The sequence below is a fragment of the Aegilops tauschii genome, chromosome 6 (genome assembly GCF_002575655.3).
Source record: "Aegilops tauschii subsp. strangulata cultivar AL8/78 chromosome 6, Aet v6.0, whole genome shotgun sequence".
Classification (NCBI taxonomy): Eukaryota; Viridiplantae; Streptophyta; class Magnoliopsida; order Poales; family Poaceae; genus Aegilops; species Aegilops tauschii.
In genome coordinates this window covers 164,522,005-164,535,689 of record NC_053040.3, presented here as the reverse complement: position 1 = coordinate 164,535,689, position 13,685 = coordinate 164,522,005, and the positions used below count along the sequence as shown (strand labels likewise).

Genomic DNA, 13,685 nt, shown 5'->3' with positions numbered 1-13,685 from the left:
CACTCTTCCATCTATGAGATCTACGAGATACGCAACAGGGCTTACTGCACTGCTGTCGCCAGTATGACGTACCATTCCACATCAGGTCGTCTCACGCGTATATCTCGGAGATGTACATACATCCTAGCATATACTCCCTCCGTTCCTAAATATTAGTCTTTTTAGACATTTCAAATAGACTATAACATATGGATATATGTGGACATACTTTAGAGTGCAGATTCACTCATTTTGCTTCGTACGTAGTCATTTGTTGAAATCTCTAGAAAGAATTAGTATTTGGGAACGGAGGGAGTATAATCTCACAGCCACTCAACAACTGCCGTCTTCTAACAACATCTGCACTTAACACTTTCAACCCCAAAAGTTCGTACCTGGTTGGGCTTTAACACACCCGAGTGAATGGGCCGTTTGACATTACTCCACAAACTACCAAAGGACCCTTGTTGTACAGTCGGCTCAGCTGTCTCTTCAACCTACGGTGATCCTGACATGGCCCATCGTGACGGGGGGCTCGCTGAAGGTCTGATCCTCGCGGGCATGCTGAGGCCAGCATCACCACCCGAGTGAATGGGCCGTTTGACATTACTCCACAAACTACCAAAGGACCCTTGTTGTACAGTCGGCTCAGCTGTCTCTTCAACCTACGGTGATCCTGACATGGCCCATCGTGACGGGGGGCTCGCTGAAGGTCTGATCCTCGCGGGCATGCTGAGGCCAGCATCACCACCGTCCGCGGCCATCCCGTGGTAGAAGGAGTGGTGCGGGGTTATAGACATCTTGTTCATCGAGTACTCCAGCTCGTCGTCGTCGCTGTTGATATCTATCTCGACATGATCGTCCAAGCTGCCCACGTTCATTTCAGGGGCATCAAGGTCCAGCAGCTCATCGTCGTCATCGTCCTTGTCATTGCTGTATGTCGTCTTGACCATGGACCAGAACTCGAAATTTGGACGGATATATCTGCAGGCACAAGCGGAGCAAAAATTAATATGACGAGGACAACTAGCAGCTCTTCTCCAGATACAGATAACAGAAACTGAAATCCACTTTCAAGAAAAAAAATAAACTGAAATCCCAAACAGCTTTTGTCAAAGTAATAGTTCTGAAACCTAAGAAAAGTCCAACAACAGCAGCAACAGGGCTTACTAGACATTGTATAATCCACATGGCACAAACAATGCAAAGAGCAGTGGTTCAATGCCGCTGTAATACATTTCAAAAGTAATAATGTCAGGTGGTGCAAACCTGTCCGATTCTTTTAGCAGGTAAGGATCAAATGGGAAGAAGGTGTCAAGTCTGTTGATTCCTCCAAAAGCCCTGGACAAATCAGATTCGATTGCATCTTCAGCTGCTGAATACATGGATGCAGCGAACAATCCGGCATCCTTGGCCTGTCTCAGGAACTCGTTTACTATTGAAGGCAAGCACACCTAGGATAACAGAAGAAAATGTGAACCGCCAACATAGCATGGTATTTCCCAGTTAATGATGCCAAACATCAAAATGCGCCACTCATGTAGATATGTGAAGGGAGCATATTATCAAAGGTGGCAGAGAGTGCATGTCATACAGACCTTTAGAGGTTCCAGACGGTGGTTCAAGATAAATCCAAAAGACAATTGAAAAAGCTGTGCTTTAAGATTGGGATAATCCATAATAGATCTCAAGCGAAAGCAAAGGACATACATCACAGCCTGCAGATTTACAAACATGAAAATAAGTGCTTACAGAGAATGTGATGCCAAAAATGGAACCAACACTAAATGTACATACCCCACAATTTAACAAATGAATTCGGTCCAGTGCCCAGACATCCCACCCCCCCCCCCCCCCACCCCCACCCCCACACCCTCACAAAAAAAAACCTTTATGTCGTAAATGGAATATGGTGGAATAACTAACCTGACAGGCCCCGTAAAATATTTGATGATTCGGATTAGCTGTGGTCCCTCTGTTCTGAAGGACACAATATTCATCGCACCAATCCACTATTCTGGGTAAAGCAAATAAAGATGATTTTAGATCTGAGAAGAACATCAGGCAAATCACAACGAGAAGAATTTCTTTACACACTTTTTGAGTATAGCAAGAACCGTATCAGCGGAAATAAACCTGGCCCGAGACAGATAGCTTCCAACATACGAAACTGCAGACATCCTGTATTTCAAAGCATGAGTGGTAATTAGCATTTCTTCAACCTGTACAAGCTTATGCTATAAATGGGGATCATAATAGAATATACTACTGACTGCAGCCAGAGAAAATATGACGGGTGTATGTATGAATTGTCTGTGTAAACATTTCTTGCTACAATTGTGGCAACTTGGCAGAGAGACATGTCTATGACAGATGGCTGAAAGACCCAAGAAAGCATGGCTCGACACAACTATTGTCACAATGCAAACACCAGCCACAAGATTATCAAAGTTGCCAAACATGACTAAAGCAAAGTGTGGCAACAAAGCAAAGAATTGATGAATCGCCACGGCATATAAAGCAAGCTGTGATTGTACAATGTATTCCTCACATGCCAAGACATACCTTGAAATTGGATCCTCTTCCTTGTTCAAAAAAATTTCGGTAAGAAAAAAAGCAAATTCAAGACCACAGATTTTAGGATCCAGTGAGCAGGCATAGAACATGATAAACTGCAAAGTTAGAACAATACGGTGAAATATAAGAAGGTGAAATGAAAAGCAAAGTGAGAAAACATGAAGGTGAATAAAACTCAATACAAGCTTGAAATCCTAGTGAATCTAGCTTACACATACACCAAATAACAGAGAATCCTGACCTGGCAAAATTTTGATCTGTGCACCCTCAGCACAGATGCTCGAAATATAGCCTTCAGAATGTCAAATTCCTGACCAGTTCAAACCAGAATGTGAGAAATGACAGATTAAAAAAATACCAATTCAGCTTCAACAGTTATATTTCCTTGTTTACACTACTCCATGAAGTTCACAAAAAGGATGGCGTTTTCTACATTGACACGATCTTCAAGATTTTAACTTTGACAACTAATTTGTAATAGAGTGCATGCATAAAACCCAAGAGAACTATAACAATCTAGAGATACTTCTCGACACAAATATACATATGGTTTTTAACTAACCAGTCTAAATATTGGCAGTCTCAAAGCGAAAATACCAAGGTGAACATGGTTCAAAGCTTTAAAAGTTTGACCGAAGATGTTCAAATTATTACTTACTCGTGAACTGGAAGGAGTAGGAGAATTAAGTTAGGGGTACTACAATATGAGGGCAATTTTTTTCTTTCCAAAGAGCAGGATATACTGCATGGTACATACTCACCTTATCTAGGTACCCACGCTCCGCACATGACTTAAGGTGCTCGCATACAACAACCATTAAGCTGTCAAGCTTTTCGGCACATGCATTTCCTCCAAAAAGGACCTAGCCGGCAAAATGAATACTGAGTCAGCAACTTTGCTATGCTACACGATTAGATAGGCATAATTTTTAAGTACAATGCATGAACCTTTGTTCCCGCTTGTCCAAGGCCATCCTCATCCTCATTCAAATCTTCAAGCTCCATTTCAAATATACCTTTGTTATGCTCCCCTTGAATAATATCTTCCCAGGTTATATTAACCTGCAAAATTCACCAATCAAAAAATGTCCAGAATTAGTTGCAGGATAGAAAAAACAGTGGCGGCACAAAAAAGGAGCATACATCCAACTCCGTAAGTAGATCCACAACTTTCGCCAGCAATGTAGCCCCAATAAGGTCCCCCATTCTGTCAGTATCTAGCCCCAACATGCATTCGACAAACGAGACCATCTTCTGCAAAGACATAAGAAACAATACTCTATGAAATAATGAACAAAGTTGGTGGTTGATTTTTCCATGTATAAGTGACACAAGTAGGAATCATATATTGTCAACACAAAGCTGATGCAAGGTAGCCCGATGCAAACTATCACTTGATATAGAAGAAGCTTATAAGACAGAAAAGACCTTCACATAAACATACAGAAGCTAAACAATAACAAGTCGGTGTTGGTATTAGAAATATCTGCAATTATCGAAGATGTAGGCGTCTAGGATCTGCAGATTTAACGCTAATTGGAAGATGAACTGGAGCAACCAAGATCCCTTTTCAGCATTTATGTATTGTTGGCCTAGGATTTCACACAAACAAGGAAATGCGAGACAGTAAAATAGAACACAATTACTACGAAAGCAGATAATACAATAGTGCCCACACGTACAGCTTTGTTATCAAATAACTTCGGCATACTCCGATCTATTATATCCCTTAATATCCTTGGTGCTAAGGGTACAGTATCGGAGATCGTTTTCAAACTCTCGCACAGATGAAAAAAAATGTCCTTCTTCCTTGAAACCGCCCATCTGGGCAGCTCATTGCGTTGAACAAGAGGCGGTGTAAAGTTGTTCACAAGCATCTGCAAACATTCTCTGAGATACTGATCTGCCACTGCAGCCTGGATGGACAAATAATCAATTAGTCAGACACCCATAAGAATTATGCAGGAAATAATGTAAGTGCAATTAGAAGAATACCAATCTGGTTATTAGGTCTAAGAAAGCATCCAATGTATCTCTTTGCAAGTACCAGATGCGGATGGTAAATATCTGAAACGCATGTTTTTAGTGAGATTCAAGTAACTCGACAAACCAAATGGAGATGCAAGAGTAGTACTCAATATGACATTACATTGTTCAAAAGCAAATGATGGTATGTGATGTCTATTTTGGATACTGCTTCTGACAATGCCTTCAAAGTCGTCTGCAAAAATAGGCAATATGTGCATTTTATTAGAAGCGATGTTAAATACAAAAATGGTAGATAGATGAAAACAGGATCAATGTCTTACCACATACAAAGCCTCTTCATCTGGAGTCTTTTTCTTGCTAGTGTCTAGAGTGCTTACCATCTTATTATATTGATCCATGTCATATGGGTCAACTAGAAGTGGATCCTAAATCAAAGACAAGGGTGTCAATGGTTCAAAAGGCATTCTTGAAATATATATTTTGATTGATGCCACCCAAGAAAAACCATGCCCGCCATGGACTCCTCTTGGTATGGGATCAAGCTGAAGAGTAAATTACTCGATAAGCTTAGTCAAAACAGGAACGGATTTTCACACAACATAAATTGCCCACAGACAACAGTACTTTAGGTTGCATCTCTAGCGGGTATGGTATGACAGTCACTCTTGGTAGAATGCATATATACAGCAATAAATCGGCTTGAAGAGATACTCGATAAGCATGTGTATAATTCTATCTAGCGAGTCGGTTATGGACTTATGGCAGTCCTCCATAAAATGCATATCTACAGCAATAACAAGTACTTCCTCTGTAAACTAATATAAGACCGTTTAGATCACTAGGTCTTATATTAGTTTACAGAGGAAGTACTCTCTAAAAACCTAGAAAAGGTAATGTCTGACGCCGAATGAATCTATTTGTTTGCCAGCAGAAACATGGAACGTCTGGAAGCTCCTAAGTGATTTTCAGGTATGAATAGAAGAAATAACATGCACCTTGCCGCCTAACCCACAATGGCATTGAAAAATTGCATCCGTAGGAAAATAATCACCTTCCAATTTCCCTAACTCTCACACTGCACACCCATCTGGCAGTCTCCCTCACCGTCAATAACAGCCTTGACTTTCGAACTTGAACCCATTACTAGATGTGTCAATATTATTCTAAAGAGATGCATTATTTATAAATGATGTTCATTTCAATATTACACAACAGATGCCCTCAATGTTTAGGGGGTGGATGCAAGCACCTGGCTCCCCAAATTAACTTCAATAGGCAACAGAAGTGAGCACGGTATATCAAGGGGTCCAGAACTCCATAAGGCCCCAGAACCCCACGTCTTCTCCTCATAGGAAGGATGCCTTTATGATCATTACATGCCCTGCCTTTGCCCGAGCAGTCCCAGGGAAGAAGATGCGAGCTGTATATCAAATTACAAATTTACTTGTTTCTGACTTCCACAGAGTAACAACAGCAATTTGAACTAAATTTTAAAAGGTCAGTCACCATCAAATTGAACATTAAGCATTCGAACGAACTGAACATTGTTCATATTCAAAGTGTTCTCACATTTGATTATTATGCTAAAGTTAATATTACTATTAGCTAAGTCTCACCTCTTCGAATTTTTTAAATCGTGTCTTATATCTGTTTCAAGGCATTCTTTAATGGGAGTGGCTAACTCTGATCTAGATGAGAATTAATTAAGTCACATATAACTCTTAATCTCTTGCTCCATTTGATTTTAAGCGAAGTTTTGTGCGGATTTTTTTCTTTTCTTTTTTTATTTGATTAATCAGATAGCATAAGGGTTAGATGATACTTTGTTATTTCTCATCTAGACGAGAATTAGCAAATCGGTTCTTTAATATAGAACCATAGCTGAAGTGCTGAACCATTGGTTGCCTGAGAGGTTTTCCAGTAGGATTACCGATTTAACAGGCTTTTCAATGTGCACACTCTTGATTGAATTATGAAGTGCTGTAGTAAGCTATTCCGGCTCCGCGATTGCAACCCACACTCAAATGGGGGATATGCACTAGGAATTTCTCCAAACTCGAATTCTCTAAAATCAAACCAACGAACAAAGAAAAAAAGTGCCAGTGGAAGCTTGAGAGTCTATTTTTACCAGCGAACGCAATCCCGGCTGTAAAACGCTAACGTTCGAGGCCGACGAGCCGGCAACAAAAGGGGCGTTCCCCCTGCTCCTCGGCCTCCCCGGTCTTCACTCAATACCAAAAATGCAGAGAGGCGGGCTGGAGCTGCATGAGTGCAGGGTACATACCATCCGCACGGACTGGAGCACGTGCTCGACGAACCGGAACGCCACGGAGTCGCGGATGGGCTTCACCGCCGCCTCCGCCATGTCGTCGCGCCGCAGCTCCGCCCCCATGGCCTTCGCCCCTGACGCCTCCCTGGGAGAGATATCACGCCTGGGATCCCTAGTGGAACATAGAAACTCCAGGGCCCAGTAAGCGCGGAGGCGAGCGAGCGGTGCGGCAAGCTCGGGGAGTGAAAGGGGCGCGGAGTCCTCGCCGGTTCGCCGACACGGGGGACGGACGGCGGCGTGTAGGCGGCGGCGAGTCGATAGAGGTCACAGAACCCGCGTGCTGATTTCTTACTGGGCCGGGTCGCGGATAATAATCAGTCCACTGCTTTCGCTGTAGCAATATTCAAAGCCCACGGCACATATGATTCGAAGAAATCACTAATCGTAAGGAGTATTGTCTGCAAAGATCACTCATATCTTCTCAGGTTTTACTAAAAAGAACATCTTCTCCAGTAAAAAAACCATTTTCTCAGGTTGTGACTTGTTGCAATCTGTCAGTTCTTTTTACATAGATTCGTTTATTCAAAATATTTTATTTTCTAAACCGTGCGTCCAAATCTCAAGGCGTTTTCATCATTGGATTCCTCATGTCAAGACTAGATCGCATGTTGATAGGTTTCGACGAACTTTTTTTCAATGAAAAAACCGTAAAAAAAACAAACCGGGAGCACGTTTTTTCCCTTTCTGAACCTCTCACAAAAGCAAATCCGTCCCTCTCGTGGAAGAAAAGAAAACATATATTTTTTTCTTTTTTTTTTGGGAGGCGGGGTTGTTGCCTCTCATGGAAGCAAACTTGTGCCTCCACCAGAAGTCAATTTGTGCCTCTCGCAGAAGGAAACAAACATATTTCTTACCTTTTCCACGGTTATGTCTCTCGTGGAATCAAATCTGTGCCTCTGTGAGGAGTAAATTTGTGCCTCTTGTGGAAGAAAAATGTGTTTTTTCCCTTTTGCGAGAGATACGGTTATGCCTCTCGCGGAAGCAAATCCGTGCTTCCACGAGAAGTAAATCCGTGGCTCTCGTAGAAGAAGAAACAACATGGTTTTTTTTCTTTTCAGAAGCAAATCAGTGCCTCCATGAGGTGTAAATCTGTGCCTCTTGTGCAAGGAGAAAAACACTTTTTTTTTGCGAGAGGCACAGTCCGTGCATCCACGAGAAGTAAATTTGTGCCTCTCGCGGAAGGGAAAGAAAAATGGCGTTTTTCCTTGGAACTTTTTTTATTCAAAACCTAAGAAAAACTGGGGGGAACCAAAAAAAGAAAAAGAAAATCATCCAAAAGCCGAAAACAAGGACAGAAAAGTAAATGAACAATTCAGAAGGGAGCGTCCAGAATGCAACACATGGAGGCGGTTGAGAACACGCCAAGCGGCGTGTTCCCGGCCCACACAAAACGACCCTTGTGGGGGCTCCCGAAGGAGTACTCTCTCATTAGTTGCTCCCCAAAACACGACAGGTATAAAAAGCCCGGTCGGGTCCTGGCCAAATCAAGGTTGAATCACAGGTAAGAGTTCTACATTCTCTTCTCTTATATCAAAGAAAAAAGGGATGTCTCAAAAAGGTCAAAGAAAAACCCAAATGATGAGTGTCATATGTGTGGCACGAAGCACTCTGGTCCTGACGTTTTCTACAACTAAAGTTGTCATCGAAAAAGAAAAAACCCAAAAAACTGAAACTTGCCATCCAAAAACAAAGCTACCATCCTCGTGTCATTAAACTTGCCGTAAAAAACGTTGAGGGTTGATATGTGTTCGTGCCACACGCGTGGCACTTATCAAGGTCCAAGAACAAAGAGGCAAGTGGTCTACAATAAAACGCTAGATCCTATTCACAAACATTTTTCAAATTTGTGGACATATTTTTAACTTGGGAAGATTTTTTTAAAATTCACAAAAAAAATTGAATTTATTAAAAAATGAAATCTTGAAGAAAAATAAAAATCCTGAACATCTTCAAATTTTACCAGCATTTTTGCGAATTCGTGAATAGTTTTAAAATTCATGAATATTTTAAAATTTGCATGCATTTTTTCAAATTTGGGAACACTTTTTAAATATACTCAAACATTGTTGATTTGATAGTTTTGCAATAAAAAAATCTTGCCAAAAAACGATATGTAAAAAAATAGTATGGCGCAAAAATTACGGCGGAGCAGACAAAGCGATTCCGAATGAATCGCCGGAGAGAGATGAATCGAGGGGGAGGAGTGGACGAGACAGGGGATGCAAGACAGGCGAGCGGGATGGGCATCTGAGTACTAGAGCATGTTATGTTGCCCCGTTTGTGCAGATTTGGCCAGCGGCAAACGCTTTTCTGATGACGACATGCAGTGCAGTTCATTAGTAGTTGGGATATCTTTTGGCTGATGACCTCAAAAGCCACGACAAGTGCGGGAAGGAGCAAAAATGATAGGTTTGCAACCCAAAGAGGAGCCAAATCAAATACCAGTTTACCAATGACAACTCATTTAGCTACATTTTGAAGTGGTTAGCCCACATGAGGTCACCAAAAACTAATAATACAAGGGAAATTTCACATAAGCACAAGCAAAACAAGAAAAATCTTCACCAAGCCTCGAGTCCGGACTCCAGAGTCGTTGTCACATGTATTGATGTAGCCATAATTTTAGGTGGTGTCCAATTTTTCTTAAAAGAAATGCAAAATCTGCATTACTACGTGGACGAAGCTGACTGCTCGCCACTAAAGCTTTTACATTAGCAGTTACATTGTCTGCATTTAGCTCATCATACAGGTTTATGGAACATCCTTTGTGTGCAAGTACATGAGCTAAATTATTACAATTCCTACTAGCAAAGCTAAAGGTGATCTGATAAAAGTTTTGGCTCAGGAAATCCTTGAGCTCCGCTAGCACTATGCAGACAACCGATCGGTCTTGTTCTTCCTTCTCTGCCCCTTGTTTTAAAAGTATGGAATCAGTTTCAAAGCTTTGCACGATAAAGAGCAGCCAACACCTCTGCATGAAGAGGATTTGCAAGGTTCTCCAATCTTCCTGCTCCACATGCCTGGACTACTCCATTATGATCCCGAATAACAGCCCCCCATCCGCCACTATTTGTTTGAGCCTGAAAAGCTCCATCAATGTTCATTTTTAGCTCTTCGTGTTGAGGCGGCTTCCAACCTTTTCTTGCATTGTTTTCTTGAGACCCTTTTCCTTCAGGAAACCTTGACAATATTCATTCGTCAGTTTAGTGACAGTGTAATATATATCATCATTACTTCGTATTTTACCTTCCTCTCTTACGTTGTTCCGCTCATTCCACAGCTGCCACAAGAGTACAATCACCTTGATATTATCTTCTTCTTCTAACTTCAAGATATCATTCAGGTGGTGTCCAATTGATATATAAAAGTTTTATACCACGAATACAACATACCAACATGGTAGCAGAGGCCAAGATATTTAACTGAGGGGGGCAATGCCCCCCCCCCCCCCCCCGCCATATGTTTCAGAAGAACTTATTTATGGAGGGCTTAGATGGGGGGAAATTGAGTCGTATGGTCCTCCTATGGGCCTTGTTTAAATTCATCAATGATGAAGCAGTCCACCACGAGGCGAGTGCAAGGAACTACATTGATGTCCTTTTATGGTTGGTTCACATGGCTACGGCACTTTGGCCTTTTTTTGTGTTTGAGTAGGAAAGAGTGTCTCAATGTGTCATGTGATTATGTATATCAAATTACTTAGGGTCGTTCAATTTTCCCAACCAACAGTCTAGATTAGGCAATACTACAAAAGAATTCTGGTAGTATATTCTGGCTTCAAGGGTATTTTTGGGTAGTTAAAAATTATAAATCTTGCAACCGTTTCCATCGAAAGCAAGCTGAAGAGGGTATATTAGATTTTGGGGATCGAACCGTTCCTTGATTCACTTTAGTCACTTTGTCTGCTGCTGCTACAAATCCTCAATCGGGATTGTTGGCCCGCTACTGGGCAGCAGATCGATCTCCTCAACACCACGGTCAATAAAACGTCAAATCCTGAAACAATCAGAAGATCAAGCTAGCTAAAGTCGTTGCTACTTCCCAAACCAGCCAAGGCAGATCACAAGCCCACTTACAAAATAGTTAATGTATGAATCAGTGCGGGAGTTCTTCTCACGTTAGTCTCAAAAATACGTTTGTCAAGAAGCATTGGTCTACGGCTAGCGGAGGTGGACGAAGGGAGACGACATCGGGATGGTGGAGAGATGCTCCAGTGCGCGGAGGAGGATTAGGTGGCGGCCGAAGGCTAGCTGCACACATCCAAGACGAGGGATGCCTACATATGTACCTTTGATTATTTGAATTCACGTGAAAGCATATAATCCACGTTACCAAGTTAGCCTCAGACCAAAATCTCAGGGAAACCATATTAACCATTGGATCAACTTATTACTGCACATCAAATTCGATAGTATGATGTACCGTGAAACCTCTTAATTTTTCGGTGCAAATACTTCAGGAAATGAACTACTGTACTGAAAATAGAACAAACTGATAAAAATCATTGCTAAAATGCAATGTGAAATCCATAAACTTGATGTCATAATCTCAAGTTTAGGGTTACACTGATCTCATCCAGCGGATGATGGACCGCTACCAACCACACGGATCTCGAGTAGCCATGAAAGGAGGAGCGCATGCACTACAGTATACCAGTACAAAACATTTCAAGAAAATAGATCCCGCTGGATCTGGCTTGAGCCTTTGATCGGGCAGAGATCAGATGGCCATGCATCTCTGTAGAAATCGAGCAGAGCGGGTAGTACAGGGCACCAAACAGTACATGATCAGCGGCACCACCAACGTGCATGCACCATGGTTCAGATCAGAACGCTCCAATGATGGCACACACACAGAAACAACGTGACACGGTCTGATCGCGGATCATGCATGCCCTCGCAAGCAGACGACGCATCATTCTGCTGCGTCTCGTGCACGTGGCCCCGGTCGCCACCTGGTCGGTCTCGGCCCCCATCATGGATTCACCTCACCTCAGCCCGACCTCGGTTATTTTCCGAATCGGACTGAACGGAGGCGTGCAGAAACAGTCACCTGAACCAACGGACGAAACGAACGAAGGTAGGAACAAACCTGCCGCTGATGGTCCATCGAACTACGGGTAGGTTTGGTAGGTGGGGGGTGCTCAGCTGCCGATAATGATTCCGGGGTTCAAGTTTTGGCGGCGAGTGGTTGGTTGGATGGATTCATGCGCGGACAGCGGCATTGCATCAGGGAGGAGGAGCAGACGCGTCTGAATGCATTATGCATCGTGCATGCAACGGTCCAAACAGAAACAGTGCAGAACTGGTGAACAATAGCGTAATGATTCAGGAAGGTGCAGTTGCGGAGAGGTTGGCTTCTGTGCAGTCTGGCCCTGGACCGGGAGACTGCACGAGGGGAAAGAAAGGGCATATATGGGTGCTCGGCGACGCAGAGGTTAATGATAGGGTTAGGCTGTAAATGTGTTGTGGTTAATTGCTTCAGGATTCAGAAGCAGGCTCCAGGTTTTGGTGCTCGAGGAGGGCGTGTATAATAACTGAGAACCGGGGATTTGATGCTCGTGGTTGCAGTAGAGAATCATGCATCCGTTTCTCTAATGTCCACGGGGGGCTCAAATTAACGGTCTCTGACCAACATGGCACCGACGCCCGTGTCGAGTATTATTTTTCTGAATGTTGCTAGCCACAACAAACTTATACGGAGTAGCATTAGTTTGTTTGTCAGTTTCTCTGTGATTTGATACCCTGTCCTCGTCCTCGGTGTCCTGTCGATGATGAGCCCCAAGACAGTTTAGCACCACAGGTCCTCGTCAAGCATAACTAACCTAACCACGCCTACCTGGCCTCACCGCCTACCAGCTACCAAGACAGGTCGCTTGTGGCAGCCTCGGATAAAAAGGCCACGAGCGACGTGTCAACGTCTAACTGCCACGTCGAGTAGCGACCGCCGGTTAAGACCACGTCGAATAAGATCTTCAAACTCAAGGTAAGTACGAGTTCAAAATATAGTCAACTGCATCCAAGAAACAAAATGTGAGAGAATGCATTGCACTCCTACTTACTGTGCTTCAAACGTCAGCATGTCACGGATGCTTGATCCAGACCGGAATACAACTCCTTCTGTTACTGGATTCTCGCCGGCCGTCGCCTCCGGACTGTGAAGCTTTTATTAATCTTAGAGCATCTTCACCCGTTCGGCCCCCGAGAGCATCGAAAAAGAGCCGTCTGGAGGCGAGCCGGCGCTAGATTGGCGCGTGGGGGCGACTTTGTTCCCAGTCGTCGACCCACAGGTCGCTCCGGGTTCGACTATATTCCGTACGAATATATGCAAACTCGGCGACTTTTCCACGAATTCGGCGAAACTTCGTTGAAATTTATACAACAGACATGAAAACATGCATGCTACGCCTAAACTACGCCTAGCCGCCATCGCCGCCGCCGTCGACGTCATCTACATGCTGAGAAGTCTGTAGAAGCGGGTGTAGTCGCCGCCGTCGCCATCATCGTCATCGTCGCGCGGCTGGCTTGGGCCAGCGCCGTCCCTGCTGCAGCCCTGGCCAGGGTCGCCAAGGCGCGGTGGCGCGCTGGACGGCCCGCCTCGTCCTCCTCGTCGCTGTCGAGCACGATGACACCGCCCTCCTCGCGGCCGCAGCGCCAGGCCTGGAGCTCCGCGTAGGCCCGGCGCTGGCGGCGTACCTGCTCCCGGACGTAGTCCTCCTTCGCCCACTTGAGGGCGAACTCGTCGTCAGGGGCCGCCATCTCGACGTGTTCCGGCTTCACCAGGAGTAGCCCCGGCTCCGGCTTCGGCCGGA

The 13,685-nt window shown here is 43.9% G+C and overlaps 1 protein-coding gene across 2 annotated transcripts; it reads right to left on the bottom strand.

The window, feature by feature from the left end:
• Positions 1–229: 229 nt before the first annotated feature.
• On the bottom strand, positions 230–7,185 carry LOC109754600 (uncharacterized). Of its 2 annotated transcripts, none has more exons than XM_040392290.3 (15): positions 6,830–7,185; positions 4,866–4,970; positions 4,706–4,777; positions 4,552–4,623; positions 4,239–4,472; positions 3,700–3,810; positions 3,505–3,618; positions 3,318–3,419; positions 2,798–2,866; positions 2,545–2,651; positions 2,077–2,160; positions 1,906–1,996; positions 1,578–1,697; positions 1,249–1,433; positions 230–963 (listed from the first exon to the last, which is right to left on the bottom strand). In XM_040392290.3, the coding sequence occupies exons 1-15, from the start codon at positions 6,935–6,937 to the stop codon at positions 645–647; spliced, it is 1,893 nt and encodes a 630-aa protein (XP_040248224.1). In that variant the 5' UTR covers positions 6,938–7,185; the 3' UTR covers positions 230–644. The 2 variants fall into 2 exon arrangements, with proteins under 2 accessions (XP_040248224.1, XP_045085753.1); XM_045229818.2 differs by lacking the exon at positions 6,830–7,185 and adding an exon at positions 5,795–5,965.
• Between the last annotated feature and the right edge of the window lie 6,500 nt (positions 7,186–13,685).